We start from the raw sequence: 20,603 nt of genomic DNA, 5'->3' as shown, positions 1-20,603 counted from the left end.
TGCTATTCAACTTTTAAACATTAGACGGCAACTGATCGTTGTCCATCCATTTCAGCCAATGACAGACTTTTATTTTGTCTGTCTTAATCATGAATAACGAACGAAAAGCCGTCTTAATTCGTAGTGCTGCATGCTCCGCCCATTTGAGAGAATGAACCAATGAATTGCCGTCTAAATAGGTTAAAAAGCTTTAAGAAGTATCTTCAGAAATAAGAATAGATAGTTTTTTTCAATGCCATATCAATACTTTCGCCTCTCAAGTAAATAGCAGATCATTGTCCTACCAGTTGGTAGTAGTGTACCTTTTATGAATGATTTTATGAATGTTATGATTTCTATGTTCAAATAAAATAAAACGTCTACATATGGAGTGAGCATTTTTGAAATATTGAGACACCTAGTTTAAACATGGAATGATAAACGGACATATCGGGTCACTAAGTCGAAATGTTGAGACGGCAGATATCGAGTTTCTAATTTGTCACATCGACCTACCCAGTCAAGTAAGTCGAAATATCAAGACTCCAAGTCGAAATATCAAGTCAAAATATCGAGATTTCAAGTCGAAATATAGAGACTGCAAGTGAAAATATCAAGTCAAAATATTAAGACTTCAAGTCGAAATATCGAGACTGCAAATCGAAATGTCAAGTCAAAATATCGAGAATTCAAGTCGAAATATCGAGACACGAAGTCGAAATATCGAGACACGAAGTCGAAATATCCATACTACAATCGAAATATGGAGACTTCAAGTCAAAATATCGACGCACTAAGTCTGTAGGATTCAAGTCTACTAAGTGCATTTCTGTTTAATAAATGAAATAAAACTTCCTAATATTCTTTCCATATCTGATATTTTGTGTCGTAATGAGGATGTAAAAGTAACTAACTTCGTCCTGCAGATAACGAGACTAGTATCTGCCGTCACGTCATCATTAAACAGTGTTTGGCAGAATCGCCGGATCTCGGCCTATCTCGTGATCAATGGCAAGAACACCACGTGACCCACCGATCGCCCAGTGATAGGATTTGCACCAATTTTCTCTCCGTTTATCGCATCTCGGGCCGCATGATCCCGTACCAAGGTCGCATGATCGAAATGTGCGGGGGAAAAACGAAGCCTATGGCAGTATTGTAACAACCGTATCACCATCTCGTGCTTATGCAATTATGACTCTACATGCAAAGAAAGAACAAAAAAACTCAAAACAAATCACCCCCCCCCCCCCCACAACAATTAAATTAAACTAAACTAAACTAAACAAAAACAGGAACCCCCCCCCCCCCAACACACACACACACACACACACACAACACACACAACACACAACACACACAGTCAGAGAATGTGTTTATCAATGTAGGTCGATCATACGACCAAAGCAAGAGGGAGAGAGAGAGGTAGAGAGAGAGAGAGAGAGAGAGAGAGAGAGAGAGAGAGAGAGAGAGAGAGAGAGAGAGAGAGAGAGAGAGAGAGAGAGCGTAAGAGAGGGAGGGAGATAAATAAAGACAGAAAGAAAGAGGGAGAGAGATATTCGGGTATATACAGACATAACTAGGTGTTAATGCTAAACCCTTTAGACGAGACGCTATGCGTTATAAACAGATAGACTGGCCTTCGTAATGTTTTCCACTGGCTGTCTATGTTATGCACTATACACATTTCACAATCGCGTTCTAAAAAGGAAATGAGACAATCTCTGAATCTCGGGCTACTCGACAAAAGAAAACTCTGATATTGTTTTCTGACACGTTTGGATCTTTATCATAAACAAGACACTTAATGACGAAATAAATCATTAATGCGATCACAATTACTTGTCTTATTGTTTTAATGTCGACTTTCAGCCGATATCTACAACAGTATAATCTTCGTCTATACTTGAGACGGTCGGTGCGTAGGTCAGTCGGTAGAGAGCTCGCCTGGGGTCCTTGAGTCGTAGGTCCAACCTTACCGGATGATCAATTCTCAGGTTGTTTTTCCCGTTCCAGCCAGTGCCAGACAACTGGTATACAAACAGCTGTGTGATGGTGCATATAAATGATCTCTTGTTACTATTGGACAAATGCAGCGAATTTTCTCTCTAAAACTAGATGTCAAAATTACCAAATGTTTGACATCGAACAGCCGATGATTAATAAATCAATGTGCTCTAGTGGTGTCGTTGAACAAAACAAACTTTAACTTTTTTTCAAATTACTTCGTGTTAGTGGCAGTGTTATTTTGATTGTGTTTCGTGAATCGTCAGAGATATATCTATTAACACTTTACTATATTAAATATTGTCATATTAATCATACATTGGGAATCTCATACATTGGTTTACATCCAACAGCGATGATTAATAAACCAATGTGCTCTAGTGGTGTCGTTAAACAAAGCAAAATTTAAACGTTTTTACTGGTTAGTGGGAGAGAAAGTTTCTTGCGTGATGTTAATGGTTAATTGTTAATGGTCTGTGAACCAGAATATGCATCTAGTAGTGTCGTTAAACAAAACAAACTTTAACTGTATATTTTGCTGCTAATGGGAAAATGAAACGGTTTTTTTATTTCAGATAAAAGGGTGACATCCAGTGATTTAAAAATAAATCAGTACGTTCTGCTGGTTTCGTTAAACAAAGTTTAACTTCATCTGTATTTGAGATTGCGTTATCCTACTGCCTAGTCGTTTCCTTGTTCCACCCCCCCCCCCCCCCCCCCCCCCCCCCCCACACCCCACCCCGTTATAGCTGAGGTCCTGTGTGTGATGGTCTGTATGCTGGAATCGTAAAAGCTCGCGACAGGAGAAACGTATTGGATGACAATTTGCAATTCGTTTATTATCATCTATTTATGAAAACCATAGCTTTAGAGAAAGAAAACAATAATTAACAAAAACAAAGGGTAAAATGAAAACAAACAAACCAAAACCAATAAAATACTAAAGGAAACCCTTACTAGACATTAACATTTAAACAAACCATGGATAACAGAAACAGATACAAAAGACAACAGTAAAATAAAGAGATGGTAACACAAAAATCAATAAAAAATATAAACACAAAACACACACACACACACACACGCACACACAAGCACACACGCACACATGAACGCGCACGCGCACACACATAAACACACACACGCACACACACGCACGAACGCACGCGCGTACACACTCACACATCAAAATTTCTTTTTCAAAATGCCACCAAACAAAGACAATCTAAAATTAATCTCCGTTAATGGCGATGTAGATGAACGCACCGTCTCAATTCCGACAACTTCGCGTTCACTTAGCATTCATCGCACTCGACTTTATGGTTCATGTTACAAGATATGACGAGGCTTTGTACAGCTTTTTAGTGTCAAACATCTTTTCCCCGAGAAAATCCAATGCATCCTCTTATTGTTCCCTATAGATATTTCAAACTCCAGTGCACCATGCGTAATAAGGTTGATTAAACAAGCGCACTGAAATTCAGATGAGTGTAGTTAACAGCGCTTGCAGGATTGCCTTACGTCAATGAACAGCGACGCCAAGTGGCGGCCATTGTTGACGGATCATAGACGCCGTTTTGGGAACAATCAGATGCAATTCGGTGATAAACTCTTTGACTGAAGTACATGTATATGGGCAGTGTCTATCGAGAGCGAACAATGCGCTAACGTTCGCTTAAAAAAATGATTTCTGATATATATTGTTCATTCGGTTTAGAACAAAAAAAAAAGAACAAAAGAGATCCCCACACCGAAATCAATAACGAATACAAAACACACAAAAACAAAACAAAACCCAACAACAACACGAAACAGATAACGGGAACACTTGGCTGAAGTATTTGTAAATCAGATGCTAGTGATAGAACCTTTAAATCATCTCTAGCGTTGAGATAAACACTTTGAAATCAGATGTAATAGAGATAAACACTTTGAAATCAGATGTAATAGAGATAAATATTTTGAAATCAGATGTAATAGAGATAAACATTTTGAAATCAGATGTAATAGAGATAAACACTTTGAAATCAGATGTAATAAAGAAAAATATTTTGAAATCAGATGTAATAGAGATAAATATTTTGAAATCAGATGTAATAGAGATAAACACTTTGAAATCAGATGTAATAGAGATAAATATTTTGAAATCAGATGTAATAAGATAAACACTTTGAAATCTGACGTAATAGAGATAAATATTTTGAAATCAGATATAATAGAGATAAATATTTTGAAATCAGATGTAATAGAGATAAAAAAATTGAAATCAGATGTAATAGAGATAAACACTTTGAAATCAGATGTAATAGAGATAAACACTTTGAAATCAGATGTAATAGATATAAATATTTTGAAATCAGATGTAATAGAGATAAACATTTTGAAATCAGATGTAATAGAGATAAACACTTTGAAATCAGATGTAATAGAGATAAATATTTTGAAATCAGATGTAATAGCGATAAACACTTTGAAATCAGATGTAATAGAGATAAATATTTTTAAATCAGACAAAATAGAGATAAATATTTTCAAATTAGACGTAATAGAGATAAATATTTTCATATCAGATATAATAGAGATAAATATTTTGAAATCAGATGTAATAGAGATAAAAAAATTGAAATCAGATGTAATAGAGATAAACACTTTGAAATCAGATGTAATAGAGATAAACACTTTGAAATCAGATGTAATAAAGATAAATATTTTGAAATCAGATGTAATAGAGATAAATATTTTGAAATCAGATGTAATAGAGATAAACACTTTGAAATTAGATGTAATAGAGATAAATATTTTGAAATCAGACGTAATAGAGATAAATATTTTCAAATCAGACGTAATAGAGATAAATATTTTGAAATCAGATGTAATAGAGATAAAAACTTTGAAATCAGATATAATAGAGATAAATATTTTGAAATCAGATGTAATAGAGATAAACACTTTGAAATCAGATGTAATAGAGATATATTTTGAAATCAGATGTAATAGAGATAAATATTTTGAAATCAGATGTAATAGAGATAAACATTTTGAAATCAGATGTAATAGAGATAAATATTTTGAAATCAGATGTAATAAGATAAACACTTTAAAATCTGACGTAATAGAGATAAATATTTTGAAATCAGATATAATAGAGATAAATATTTTGAAATCAGATGTAATAGAGATAAAAAAATTGAAATCAGATGTAATAGAGATAAACATTTTGAAATCAGATGCAATAGAGATAAATATTTTGGAATCAGATGTGGATAATGGTAGCCACTTTGAAATCAAATGTAGACTTAGAGAGAATCACTTTTAAATCAGATGTAGACTTAGAGAGAATCACTTTGAAATAAAATGTAGACTTAGAGAGAATCACTTTGAAATCAGATGTAGACTTAGAGAGAATCACTTTGAAATCAGATGTAGACTTAGAGAGGATCATTTTGAAATTATATGTAGACTTTGAGAAAATCACTTTGAAATGATATGTAGACTTTGATAGAATCACTTTGAAATGAGATGTAGACTTAGAGAGAATCACTTTGAAATCAGATGTAGACTTAGAGATAATTAATTTGATTTCAGATGTAGACTTAGAGAGAATCACTTTGAAATCATATGTAGACTTAGAGAGAATCACTTTGAAATCAGATGTAGACTTAGAGAGGATCACTTTGAAATCAGATGTAGACTTAGAGATAATTAATTTGATTTCAGATGTAGACTTAGAGATAATCACTTTGAAATCAGATGTAGACTTAGAGATAATTAATTTGATTTCAGATGTAGACTTAGACATAATCACTTTGAAATCAGATGTAGACTTAGAGAACATCACGTTGAAATCAGATGTAGACTTAGAGAACATTATGTTGAAATCAAATGTAGACTTAGAGAGAATCACGTTGATTTGAGACGTAGACTTAGCGACAATCACTTTGAAATCAAATGTAGACTTTGAGAGAATCACTTTGAAATCATATGTAGACTTAGGGAGAACCACTTTGAAATCATATGTGGACTTAGAGAATCACGTTGAAATCAGATGAAGACTTAGAGAGGATCACTTTGAAATCAGATGTAGACTTAGAGAGGATCACTTTGAAATCAGATGTAGACCTTGAGAGAATCACTTTGAAATCATATGTAGACTTAGAGAGAATCACTTTGAAATCATATGTAGACTTAGAGAGAATCACTTTGAAATCATATGTAGACTTAGAGAGAATCACTTTGAAATCATATGTAGACTTAGAGAGAATCACTTTGAAATCAGATGTAGACTTAGAGAGGATCACTTTGAAATCAGATGTAGACTTAGAGATAATTAATTTGATTTCAGATGTAGAGTTAGAGATAATCACTTTGAAATCAGATGTAGACTTAGAGATAATTAATTTGATTTCAGATGTAGACTTAGACATAATCACTTTGAAATCAGATGTAGACTTAGAGAACATTATGTTGAAATCAAATGTAGACTTAGAGAGAATCACGTTGATTTGAGACGTAGACTTAGCGACAATCACTTTGAAATCAAATGTAGACTTTGAGAGAATCACTTTGAAATCATATGTAGACTTAGGGAGAACCACTTTGAAATCATATGTAGACTTAGAGAGAATCACTTTGAAATCAGATGTAGACTTAGAGAGGATCACTTTGGAATCAGATGTAGACTTAGAGATAATTAATTTGATTTCAGATGTAGACTTAGAGATAATCACTTTGAAATCAGATGTAGACTTAGAGAACATCACGTTGAAATCAGATGTAGACATAGAGATAATTAATTTGATTTCAGATGTAGACTTAGAGAGAATAACTTTGAAATCAAATGTAGACTTAGAGAGAATCACTTTGAAATCAGATGTAGACTTAGCGACAATCACTTTGAAATCAAATGTAGACTTAGAGAGAATCACTTTGAAATCAAATGTAGACTTAGATAGAATCACTTTGAAATCAGATGTAGACTTAGAGAGAATCACTTTGAAATCAAATGTAGACTTAGAGAGAATCACGTTGAAATCAAATGTAGACTTAGAGAGAATCACGTTGAAATCAGATGTAGACTTAGAGAGAATCACTTTGAAATCAGATGTAGACTAAGATAGAATCACTTTGAAATCAGATGTAGACTTAGCGACAATCACTTTGAAATCAAATGTAGACTTAGAGAGAATCACTTTGAAATCAAATGTAGACTTAGATAGAATCACCTTTAAATCAGATGTAGACTTACAGAGAATCACTTTGAAATCAGATGTAGACTTAGAGAGAATCACTTTGAAGTCAGATGTAGACTTAGAGAGAATCTCCTTGAAATCAGATGTAGACTTAGAGGGTATCACCTTGAAATCAGATGTAGAGTTAGAGAGTATCACCTTGAAATCAGATGCAATTTAGAGATTTAGAGATGAATACTTTGAAGTAGCTTTATGATACGACTTGTTGATCGATAGGGTAGGGATTCATTTCTGATATAGACATTGTTTTTTTTATGACCGTAATTGGAAATAGAAGGCGCGTCACGAGTAGAAACATAACCCAAACGACGACACCAACACCGCAATTAAAAACCCTTCTCTGTATCGGTAAACAGCAGAGTCAGATTGATGATGTCGTCACAGTGCGACATTTACAACTATATTCAAATGCAATTGATATATTTACCGGTGCATGTACGATTCAATTAATTGTTATTCTCTGACCTGCCGGGGCGGAACGTAGCCCAGTGGCACAGCACTCACTCTATGCGCGGTCGGTGTGGGATCGATCCCCGTCGGTGGGCCCATTGGGCTATTTCTCGTTCCAGCCAGTGCATCACGACTAGTATATCAAAGGCCGTGGTATGTACTACCCTGTCTGTGGGATTGTGCATATAAAAGATCCTTTGGTGCTAATCGAAAAGAGTAGCCCATGAAGTGGCGACAGCAGGTTTTCTCTCTCAATATCTGTGCGGTCCTTAACCATATGTCTGACGCCATATAACCGTAAATAAAATGTATTAAGTGCGTCGTTAAATAAAACATTTCTTTCGTTCTTTCTCTGACCGGCCATTTATGCAATAACTTACTCTGTAGTTGATTAGGGGCTAGCAATCACACCAATCAATGTCAAACTAAATTACAGCAATCAAGAAGACTATGGAGTTTAATTGCTGCCTCTGGCTTAACAGCTAATAACTACAGTCCATGGCAATTACGTGTGAATAAAATTAATATACGTATCTTATACATATTCGTTTTTCTATACATGAAATGCAGACCTAAGTAGAGCAGGTTGCACTATACCAATTAATTTCCGGCTGGGTCGAAGTTCGAGGTGTACCGAACTTTTGATAGAGAAGTTAACACCACAAGTCCTGTGATTGGTTATAAATGTGAGTGTGTTGGTTGTAAACAAAATTAGTTTCATCTGGGCTAAAAATGTATGCAATTTTATTTGATGTAGTACCACCGTGTCAAGTAGCCTTGTGCTTGGAACATGTATGGGGTACCTGTAAAAAAAAGTACTCAAATTTTGTGCGAAACTAGGGGTGTTGCAGAAACATCTGGTTATATCGAAAATGAGCCATGAAAGGTACCATTTTCTGCAGTTAATACTTTGAGGTAGGGGTTGTAGTACTGATATTTATGGGTCACAGTTTGGTTGATATATTGCATATAGTGTTTTTAAACACAAACGTTAACATGGTCGCCTATGGGATTTGAATTGGTATAGTCCAACCAGCAGCTCTGCTGTTCGTATCCTTGAGGTTCTCAGTCGCAATGTCAACTCTATCGTGAGACCTGTGTGACATTCACCCAAGAGCTGAGACCTATATTATTATCTGTATTACCACGTTGTAAACGATGTTTCATATTGGAAAGAGAGGGTAGCGCAATCCACAGTTTCAACTCCCAAATAGTGCAGCACAGGCTGGTGTTGGGCAACATTGGAGAAGCATAGAGGGTCCATTGAAAGGCGAGACCCTACGATCTATAGGAGCTCGGACGATCGCTCCGTTTCAATAGCACGCTGCTATCAGTTCTAAGACATATCATGTAGCCCATTGTAAAACGTTCGCCTGATGCGCCGTCGGTCTGGGATCGATTCCCGTCGGTGTCCCATCAGGATATGTATCATTCACGTCAGTGTACCATGACTGGTATATTAAAGGCCGTGGTATGAGCTATCCTGTCTGTGGAATGGGGCATTTAAAAGATCCCTTCTTACTAATGGCAAAACAGATTAGCGGGTTTCCTCTCTAAGACTATATGCAAATTATACCTAAATGTTTCACATCCAATAGCCGATAATAAATAAATCAATGTGCTTCAGTGGTGTCACTGAACAAAACCAACTTTAATATATATCTCGAGTACAACGAGCAATATACCCGCTGGTCTAAACCTCTGTCTCTATCTCTGTAGCACGAGTACAGCTTCCTAGTAGAGGAAGCTCCAAGAGCTGGCTACAATGACGAAATTAACTTGTTCACTCCTTTGTGTACACAGCTTTTGTCCAAGTGGGCAATTTTCTGCAAGTCTTATTATACGCACTGGTGTTTCCAAGCTGGCGAGTGTCGGCGACATGCCGAGATGATTGGGCTTCAGCTGCCGCTGTTATCGTCTTGAAAGTAGCACGGCTCATAACATGTCTGTGGGTCAGGTGTGCAGTACTGAGAATAATCTTAGTTGAGTGACGTCAAAGTCGTAAAAAAAACCATTGTGGTTTTATATACGGTCTCACTACACAGATGTCATCTCATCTGCCATTGAAATCTATGTTAAATTGCCCAACTTCAAAAGAAGATTGGCAGTAGAACGGGTTCTCGTTGGCACTAACAACATACACCATTGCGAACATACATTATATCAGCATTTATTTTCACTCCAAAATTGAGAACATTTCCGTCTCAGTTTTTAGAAGTAGTAGTAGAAGCAGTAGTAATAGTAGTAGAAGCAGTCGAACTGGAACAAGAAGAAGTACGAAGAAGAAGAAGAAAACGTCGAGACTCAGGAATAGGTCATACCATCAACAGCGACACCCACCACCCGCCACTCCCCCGCCACTCCCCGAATCTCTCCGACATTTGCACTCTTCACGCCTGGTAACGAGGTGGACGTAAAGACGAAGCGAACATACACCGGAAGATCAATGACGATGGAATAAGCAATCAAATTACACAATCTCTATACCCGCTTTATATGCACGTTCATTTAATTCACGCCACCCAATCAGCGCCGGCCCATCAAGGTCACAACATGGCCGCACATTTCCCACTGATCAAGAAAGACATGTTTTCTACTAGCGTTGATATTTGAGAGCATAAAACGTGCATTGCATTAAACGCAGGACACGTGCCTCAGTCATTTGGTTTGAAATCTGTGCAGGGGTTATTAATTGTTAAAAAAATCCTAATGAATGTTGAAATTTGTTAATACTGATGAAATACTGGTTCATGGTTTCGTTGTTATTAGGTTAACGAATGGTTCTGTGAGGGAGAGGAAGACAGAAATAACTGTTTTATTTAACGACGTACTCAACACATGTTAGTTCCGGTTATATGGCGTCAGACATGTGGTTAAGGACCACACGGGTATTGGGAGAGTAAACCCGTTGTCACCACTCCATAAGCTATTCTTTTCGAGTAGCAGCAAGGGTTCTTTTATATGCACCACCCCACAGGCAGGGTAGTACATACCACAGTCATTGATATACCAGTCGTGGTGCAATGGGCTAACCGACGGGGATCGATCCCAGGGCGAACGCGCATCGAGCGAACGCTTCACCATGTGGCTACATCCCGCCCCGGTTCCATGAGGGACCATGCCAGCACCAGCACCACCGGTGTGATGTTAACGAATGGTTCTGTGATGGAGAATGACAGCACCGGTGTGATGTTAACGAATGGTTCTGTGAGGGAGAATGACAGCACCGGTGTGATGTTAACGAATGGTTCTGTGAGGGAATATGACAGCACCGGTGTGATGTTAACGAATGGTTCTGTGAGGGAATATGACAGCACCGGTGTGATGTTAACGAAATGTTCTGTGAGGGAGAATGACAGCACCGGTGTGATGTTAACGAATGGTTCTGTGAGGGAGAATGACAGCACCGGTGCGATGTTAACGAATGGTTCTGTGAGGGACAATGACAGCACCGGTGTGATGTTAACGAATGGTTCTGTGAGGGAATATGACAGCACCGGTGTGATGTTAACGAATGGTTCTGTGAGGGAATATGACAGCACCGGTGTGATGTTAACGAATGGTTCTGTGAGGGAGAATGACAACACCGGTGTGATGTTAACGAATGGTTCTGTGAGGGAGAATGACAGCACCGGTGTGATGTTAACGAATGGTTCTGTGAGGGAATATGACAGCACCGGTGTGATGTTAACGAATGGTTCTGTGAGGGAGAATGACAGCACCGGTGTGATGTTAACGAATGGTTCTGTGAGGGAGAATGACAGCACCGGTGTGATGTTAACGAATGGTTCTGTGAGGGAATATGACAGCACCGGTGTGATGTTAACGAATGGTTCTGTGAGGGAGAATGACAGCACCGGTGTGATGTTAACGAATGGTTCTGTGAGGGAGAATGACAGCACCGGTGTGATGTTAACGAATGGTTCTGTGAGGGAGAATGACAGCACCGGTGTGATGTTAACGAATGGTTCTGTGAGGGAGAATGACAGCACCGGTGTGATGTTAACGAATGGTTCTGTGAGGGAGAATGACAGCACCGGTGTGATGTTAACGAATGGTTCTGTGAGGGAGAATGACAGCACCGGTGTGATGTTAACGAATGGTTCTGTGAGGGAGAATGACAGCACCGGTGTGATGTTAACGAATGGTTCTGTGAGGGAGAATGACAGCACCATCGTGATCTTAACGAATGGTTCTGTGAGGGAGAATGACAGCACCGGTGTGATGTTAACGAATGGTTATGTGAGGGAGAATGGCATCACCGGTGTGATGTTAACGAATGGTTCTGTGAGGGACCATGGCAGCACCGGTGTGATGTTAACGAATGGTTCTGTGAGGGAGAGTGACAGCACTAGCGTGATGTTAACGAATGGTTCTGTGAGGGAGAATGACAACACCGGTGTGATGTTAACGAATGGTTCTGTGATGGAGAATGACAGCACCGGTGTGATGTTAACGAATGGTTCTGTGAGGGAGAATGACAGCACCGGTGTGATGTTAACGAATGGTTCTGTGAGGGACCATGACAGCACCGGTGTGATGTTAACGAATGGTTATGTGAGGGAGAATGACAGCACCGGTGTGATGTTAACGAATGGTTCTGTGAGGGAGAATGACAGCACCGGTGTGATGTTAACGAATGGTTATGTGAGGGAGAATGACAGCACCGGTGTGATGTTAACGAATGGTTATGTGAGGGAGAATGACAGCACCGGTGTGATGTTAACGAATGGTTCTGCGAGCGACCATGGCAGCACCGGTGTGATGTTAACGAATGGTTCTGTGAGGGACCATGGCAGCACCGGTGTGATGTTAACGAATGGTTCTGTGAGGGAGAATGACAGCACCGGTGTGATGTTAACGAATGGTTCTGTGAGGGAGAATGACAACACCGGTGTGATGTTAACGAATGGTTATGTGAGGGAGAATGGCATCACCGGTGTGATGTTAACGAATGGTTATGTGAGGGAGAATGGCATCACCGGTGTGATGTTAACGAATGGTTATGTGAGGGAGAATGACAGCACCGGTGTGATGTTAACGAATGGTTCTGTGAGGGAGAATGACAGCACCGGTGTGATGTTAACGAATGGTTATGTGAGGGAGAATGACAGCACCGGTGTGATGTTAACGAATGGTTCTGCGAGCGACCATGGCAGCACCGGTGTGATGTTAACGAATGGTTCTGTGAGGGACCATGGCAGCACCGGTGTGATGTTAACGAATGGTTCTGTGAGGGAGAGTGACAGCACCAGCGTGATGTTAACGAATGGTTCTGTGAGGCAGAATGACAGCACCAGCGTGGTGTTAACTAATGGTTCTACGAGGGAGTATAGCAGCACCAGCGTGATGTTTACGAATAGTTCTGTAAGGGAGCGTGACAACACCAGCGTGATGTTAATGAATGATTCTGTAAGTTGAGCGTGACAACACCAGTGTGATGTTAAAGAATGGTTCTGTGAGGGAGCTGTTGATCTCTCACGTCAATGCTGTTCACTTCATAGTCTGTATATTAAAGTTCATGTTATATGCTGTCATATCTGTTGGAAATATAAAAGATCCCTTGATGCCAAAGAAAACATGTTGCGAGCTTCCTCTAAAATTACAAATATTTAACATCCAGTAACCAACGGTAATTAATTAGTGTGCTCTAATTACAAATATTTAACATCCAGTAACCAACGGTAATTAATTAGTGTGCTCTGATTACAAATATTTAACATCCAGTAACCAACGGCAATTAATTAGTGTACTCTAATGGTGCCGTTAAATAAAACAAACATTAACTCTTGTATTTTACAGTTATTGCAACGTATTTAAATTAATCTGAACAACAAACATTAACTCTTCTAGTTTACAGTTATTGCAACGTATTTAAATTAATCTCAACAACAAACATTAACTCTTCTATTTTACAGTTATTGCAACGTATATGCAACAATATGTATTTGGAAAAATAGTGGTTGATTCTAGTGCCTCGTCTAAAGGAGGACAGCCACTCCAGAGGAGATCGTTTACTGGACAATACAGTCTCCCTGTAAAGAGGACGGCCACTCTCAGACTAGGTTACTAAATCAAAGCTAACACCGAACAGAGCTCCATTGAATAAATACAAATGTGATAACATAAAACTAGTGAACCAATGTCAACACAGTGATGACATCAGGTGTTGGCGAAAGTTGACCATATTGTGCCCCACCGGTGGCACCTGTAATGAGTACTGCCACCCCAAATGTCAGTTTCGTTAAAAAGAAAGAGAGAGGGGGAGTGGACAGAGAGAGAGAGAAAGAGAGAGAGAGAGAGAGAGAGAGAGAGAGAGAGAGAGAGAGAGAGAGAGAGAGAGAGAGAGAGAGAGAGAGAGAGAACGAGAACAAGAGACAGAGGGGAAAACAACATACACAGGCACACACACAAACACACACGCACATACACGCGAATGTACGCACACACACATACACAATAACACACATACACACACACACACACACCTGAACACACACACACGTACGCACATACACACATACCCAAACACACACCTGCACACAAGCACGCACACACACACGCACAGACACACCGCCTCATACACACGCACAAAACACCCACGCGCCATTAAATGATGCCTTACAACGAATCGATTCCCGCTGACGATAATGTTAACGCGTGCTTGTAAAACCTATAGAAGCATGATGCCACCTATCTAGACAGTGCATTAGGGACTACAAAGGCTTCATCTTGAAAGAATACGTGGTCGCTGTTTGACATTTAAACCATTTTAAAAGTGTTTATTTTGGGTGTATTCATATTCAGCCGAAGGCCACAATTGCAATTTTATTGTACCAGATGCCAGTGTCGTTGTTACTATTTACAAGTGTTCTCGTAGATTGATGGGTTTTTTTTTTTTTTTTTTTTTTTTTTGGTGTGCACAGTTTTCGACTCGGTTGTGGCGCAATGTATGCACGCATAAGCGTACGAGACTGGGATGGGGCAGGGGCAGGGCGGGGGCGAGGGCGGATGGGTGGTGACTGTCCCCTAATTCTGGAGCAAATCCGGGCAAAAACAATAGAGATATTTAAGAAAAGTATGCTAACCTGAACCCTTTTTACCATGCATTTCCATCATTCTACCCTCAATATTAATTGTAATCCACCGAAATGCGTACTGATTCGTTTTCCACCATATATAGCTGTTTAGCAGTAATGCTAATATGAAAAATATACCGTTGTTATTTAGATTCGGGCATTTTCGTTTAATTCCGGCAAAAGACTAGCCTGTCCCACTACAAAAACGGGAGCCCGTCCGAATATACATGCGAGATTACCAAAAAGAAAGGAATGAATGAATGAATAAATGAAGGAAGGAAGGAAGGAAGGAAAGAAAGAAGAAAGGAACGAATGAATGAATGAATGAATGAGTTTGTTATGGTTAACAAGATCATTAGAGAATATTGATTTAGTAATCATCGGATATTAGATGTCAAGCATTTGGAACTTCTGAAATATAGCCTTATGCCTCAGTCACACATAGCTAAAGACCATTTTACGACCACTTGCAACCAAAAAGCAAAAAAACGTGACTGGTCGCCGATTGGTTGCTGGTGTTTGTCACAGTGTGCCTCGGTCGTCGACCAGTAAGTGATCAGTAGGTGATCAGTCGACGATCAGCCTTCTATGGTCCCCAGCTGATCGCAGACTGGTCTGCGATCTAAATACCCCCCAACCCCCCAACCCAACCCAGGAAAACCACTTTGTGACTAATCTGGGACCGGTCTGGGACTGATCGCCTACTGATCGGCAACTAATCCCCAACCTATGAAAAAGCTTTGTGACCTTTCGGCGACTAATGTGGTCGCAAGGAGGTTTTAGTGCAACACCTGCAACCTTCTTGCGACCAAAATGACGAAAAAGGGATCGGCGATCAGTGAAGACCAATTCAAGACCACTAAACACAACTAAAGACTTTGTTACGACCATCTGCAGTCAACTTGCGACCACAAGATTTTTTTTTTGTGTGTGGTCGCAAGCGGTCGTAAGAGGTCGCAAGCCTAGTGTGACTGGGATTTCAGTTGGGGACCACGGAAGACTGATCGTCGACTGATCACCTACTGGTCGACGACCGAGGCACACTGCGACAAACACCAGCAACCAATCGGCGACCAGTCAAGTTTTTTTGCTTTTAGTCGTAAGTGGTCGTAAAATGGTCTTTAGTATGTGTGACGGGCATTAGAGAGGAAATCCGCTACATGTTTCTATTAGTGGCAACATATCTTTTTATACACACATTCCAACAGACTGGGTAGCAAATAACACAGTCTTTGATATACCAGTCGTGGTGCACTGGCTGTAAAGAGAAATAGCCCAATTGGGCCACCAACGGACTCCGATGCCAGACCGATGGCGCAACAAGCGAATGCTTCACCACTGGGCTATGTACGTCGCCCTGAATGAATGAATGAATGAATGAATGAATGAATGGACAGATGAATGAATACATGAACGAACGAACGAACGAACGAACGAACGAATGAATGAATGTACGAACGCATGAACGAATGAATGATTGTATTAATTATAATTGTAACATAAAGGACACATCAGCTATTTGGTGACAAACAAACATAACATGTGGAAATAGTGCTATTCATAACCATAGAATCAACTTTTTGACGCGGCCGTTTCCATTGTTCAGCGCCTGCGCCACACCCGCACAGCGATCACCAACGGAAAACGGGTTGAAAACTTTGGAAGTCCAAAACAGTCACGATGCTTCAAAGGGCGGTCAGTTTAGGATCGATTCCCGTCGTTGGGTACATTAGGCTATTTCTCGTCCTAGCCAGTGCATCACGACTGGTTTAGCAAAGGCCGTGGTATGTGCTATCCTATTTGTGAGGTGGTGTATATAAACAGATCCCTTTCTAATAATGGTAAAATGGAAAGAGTTTCATCTCTAAGACTTTGTCAAATTTACTATATGTTTGACATCCAGTAGCCGATTACTAATAAATCAATGTGCTCTAGTGCTGTCGTTAAACAAAACAAACTTATCAGGCTTCATATTACTGAACAAAGAATTGACCATCCCAAATGCCGTTTTTTTTTGGTTGTTTTTTTGTTTTTGTGTGTGTATGTGTGTGTGTGTGTAGGGGGGGGGGGGTTGTGACTTCTTTTTCAGGGGTGACGATTGGATGGGAGTTTCGAGTGTTTATGTGCGACATCGTCTTTAAGTTTCACTTTGCAAACCCGTCCACGTGTTGTTGTTTGCTTATTTGTTGTTATTGTTGTACTGTTGTTTTTTCTTTGATTTCTTTGCTTTTTTGAGGTTTTGTTTCTGATTTGCGTTTTGATTTTGTTCTTTATTATTATTATGTTTTCATTTACTGGAATTAATAATAATAATAATAATAAATAAAAACAAATCATTTTTAAATATCAAATTTTAATCTTGAAATTCCGCAGCGCTTGACGGCGTTAGGACAAGTTAAAACATGGCGCGAATCTGAAGATGTCTGCACCTAATATGAACGATATATCAGTTTAAGAGCGTCATGAAAATATCAACACAACTCCACGGCCGTCGTGTTCATACATTATTAAATACTCCCACAGTTTTATATGTAACCAGAAACACATTATCATGTATAAATGGAAATTCCTATAATATTACCGCAAAAACAGTATCACATACATTTTATGTATTTTAAAAAAAAAATTAAATTTATTTTTATATTTATTATTATTTTTTTAATTATTATTTATTCATTTATTCATTTATTTATTTATTTATTTTATTATTATTTTATTAATTATTTTTATTTATTTTTATTTATTTATTTATTTATTTATTCGTTATTTATGTATTTATTTGTTATTGTTATTGTTGTTGATGTTGTCATCGTTGTTGTTATGGATATGGATATTATTGTTGTAGTCGTTGATGATGTTGTTGGTGGTTTTGCTGCAGTTAATAATGTCGTTTGTATCTTGTTGGATTGTTTTTTCTGTAAATGCATATTTTAATAACATGTTACAAATTAAAAACACATTGCCCTAGGTTTGTGACCAATGCAACTTGTTTCCGATTAACGAAGTCCCTTTAACAATTAAAACTACACTCAGGTATTATATGAATGCACTGTATTTGTAAACGCTTTATTCATACTAATGTTTATACTTGCGCAAACTGCATTTGCTTTCCTAATATTACATAATATATTTTTCTTACTTTCGGGAATACTTTCAGGTACAATTCCAGTTTGGAAAATTTCTAGTGATTAGGATACGAAAGAAAAAGGTTGACATGCGTCTTAAGAAGTCAGCAACTGGAGACAACCTGCTTTAAAGGGACAGTCGTGAGTTTACAGTCACTGTAAAATGTTTCCGACCAATAGAGCCTTTTCGACGACGTAACATTCAAATTAAATACATTTTTTAAATTTAAAATACCAGTGTCTGTATTTGCAAGGTCTTTGTTGTTGTCCTAATACTTGTAGTAGCCCACACCGGAGTTTACCTCCCAATAATTTCGTACGTACGAAAACATATATGTCACGAATTAAAGTAAAATCTGAGTGCTACAGACATTAGTATTCGTCCACAAACACATTCGATATACAGACACTGGTATTCTAAACAAGAAAATGTATTTAGTTACAATTATAGTCGCCAACAAGACTCTGTTATCGCAAACATCTTACAATGACTGCAAACTCAGGACAGTCCCTCTAACCTGCCTTTAAGTTGCTGGGAGAGTTTATGCATAAATCTCACTTTTGGGGGTGGTTCCCTTCTGCACCCAGCTACCCCTCCCCCTGCTCTCTTCAGAATCCGATAACAGAATACACACACACACATATATATATATATATATATATATATATATATATATATATATATATATATATATATATACATAGACAATAATATATGAAAGAAGAAAACATGTTTAATGTGAAAACGTAACGAATAATGTAACGAGTTTTAAAGTGAAACTTACCTGTTGTACGGAAACGTACGGAGTCCTCGCCGATGAAACTGTGAAGAGCTTAAACCAACCGAGTGGAATTACATTGACGTATCCCGCGAAACTCGCGCAACGGAGTGTAGTCCCGAACGCGGTCTTCGACGTCAGATCGGCCGATAGGTGGCGCTGTGTACGAATCGATCGGCAGCGGAGAACGAGATGTGTACGATTGGCGAAAGTTGTACAATACAAATTGGCAGTGGCGTGATCATCGTGCTGGCTAAGTTCATCGTTTATCGTGTGCAGTAAAAAACCCTCCCATCATACCGAGTTCGCTCCCTTGGTTGGAGCTCCCATTGAGAGGGAAAGAGAGGGGGAGAGAGAGAGAGAGAGAGAGAGAGAGAGAGAGAGAGAGAGAGAGAGAGAGAGAGAGAGAGAGAGAGAGAGAGAGAGAGACGGAGACGGAGACACAGTCAAAGAGCGACAGTCAGTCAGTGAGAACCAGAGACAGTCTTTATTTTGAAAAAAAGAAAGGTAAATATCTATCCAGCTAAAGCAGGGGCGGTTCAGGGGTGGGAATAGTTCCACAGTAATGCGACTTGTGTGCCATTTTTGGAAGCCTCTAATAAACCTGGCTGTCCATATTTGCAAGCATTGACATTTTGATCCTTGAGAATGAAATGATCTTTCACGCAATGTTCAAACACGTGTCTTTGGACGCCTTGAACGTTGGTTGTATAGATTTGAGACCCTTAGCCAGGAATTACTCCATACCTGTGGCGTCGCACTATTTTTTGTTCATGTGTTCACACTTCCTCGTACATTCTCCGCTACCAATGCTACCCTGCTACGGCAAACGGCGAAGTGGTGAAGTAGCGATTGTGATAAACTCACTCGTTTAGCTCGTTATCTGTATGGTAAAATTAAAATTTGTTTTGTTTAACGACATTCTTAGAGCACATTGATTTACTCATCGGCTATTGGATGTCACACATTTGGAAATGTTGACTGGTTGTCTTAAAGAGGAAACCCGCTACATTGTTTTTTTCCATTAATAAATGAGATATTTTATATACACCATCTCACAAACAGAACAGTACACGGCCTTCGATATATCAGTCGTATTGCACTGGTTGGAACGAGAAATAGTCCAATGGGCCCACCGACGTGTGTCGATCTTAGACTGACTGCGCATCAAGCGAGTGCTTTACCACTGACCTACATTCCAACCCCGTTTGATAAAACGTCTGAATGATGTCGTTGTTGTTGTGTCAGGGAGGCAGCTATCTCGAGTCGCAGGGCGTAGCCATGGTTGTACAGTTGGCAACCCACACTATGTATGTATGTATGTATGTATGTATTGATGTAAGAATATCTTTATATTGTATGTATAGCGAAGTTGACTGTTACATACATAGATATTAACGCATTGGCGCAGGGGATCATTAATTCCTTTCTAGCTTCACAAATTGCCCCATGCCGTTGCTGGGAGTCGAACCTATGACGCCGAAACGCTGACTAACCACAATGCGTTCTAAGCTATCCAGGCATCCAGGTATCATTTTATAAAATTTCATACTTTAAAAATAATAACTTTGATTTTGGGGGCTATCCCCCGTGCATAACCCATCGCCACCCCCCCCCCCCCCCACCAACACCCCCACCCTCTTCGCTACGCCATTGGCCGTAGTCCAATGCTAAAGCGCTCTTCTGATGCGCGGTGGGCTATTTCTCTTTTCAACCGGTGCACCACGACTGGTTTATCAAAAGATGTGGTATGTGTCATCCTGTCTGTGGGGTGGTGTAATCTTCATAATTATGGGAGTATAACATATGCTATATTTTGCGAAATAAAGGTTTGTATTGTTTTGTTTTTAAGAGTTTAAATGCTCTTGGATGACGTCAATAAATCGTCAATAAATGCATATGTATCTGGAGTCTGCGAACTCTATATAACAAAGT

The 20,603-nt window shown here is 39.0% G+C and overlaps 2 protein-coding genes across 2 annotated transcripts in view; one reads left to right on the top strand and one right to left on the bottom strand.

Annotated features, from left to right (window-relative positions):
- The window catches only part of LOC121389661, a 179,891-nt gene extending 161,121 nt beyond the window's left edge, over positions 1-18,770 (bottom strand). Inside the window, exon 1 of the mRNA XM_041521309.1 lies at positions 18,675-18,770. The gene's annotated coding sequence lies outside the window, so the exon portion shown is untranslated. The remainder of the gene's footprint in view (positions 1-18,674) is intronic.
- Positions 10,794-13,106, top strand: LOC121390260. The gene has a single exon (XM_041522043.1). It carries the CDS (start codon positions 10,794-10,796, stop codon positions 13,104-13,106), a length of 2,313 nt encoding a protein of 770 aa, XP_041377977.1.
- Positions 18,771-20,603: the final 1,833 nt, after the last annotated feature.

This window comes from Gigantopelta aegis, chromosome 15, assembly GCF_016097555.1.
Source record: "Gigantopelta aegis isolate Gae_Host chromosome 15, Gae_host_genome, whole genome shotgun sequence".
NCBI lineage: Eukaryota > Metazoa > Mollusca > Gastropoda > Neomphalida > Peltospiridae > Gigantopelta > Gigantopelta aegis.
This window is presented reverse-complemented; position numbering and strand designations above follow the sequence as displayed.

What these genes read in the sequence shown, in the direction of transcription:
- LOC121390260 (XM_041522043.1), top strand. Translation starts at nt 10,794, where the DNA reads ATGAGGGACCATGCCAGCACCAGCACCACCGGTGTGATGTTAACGAAT.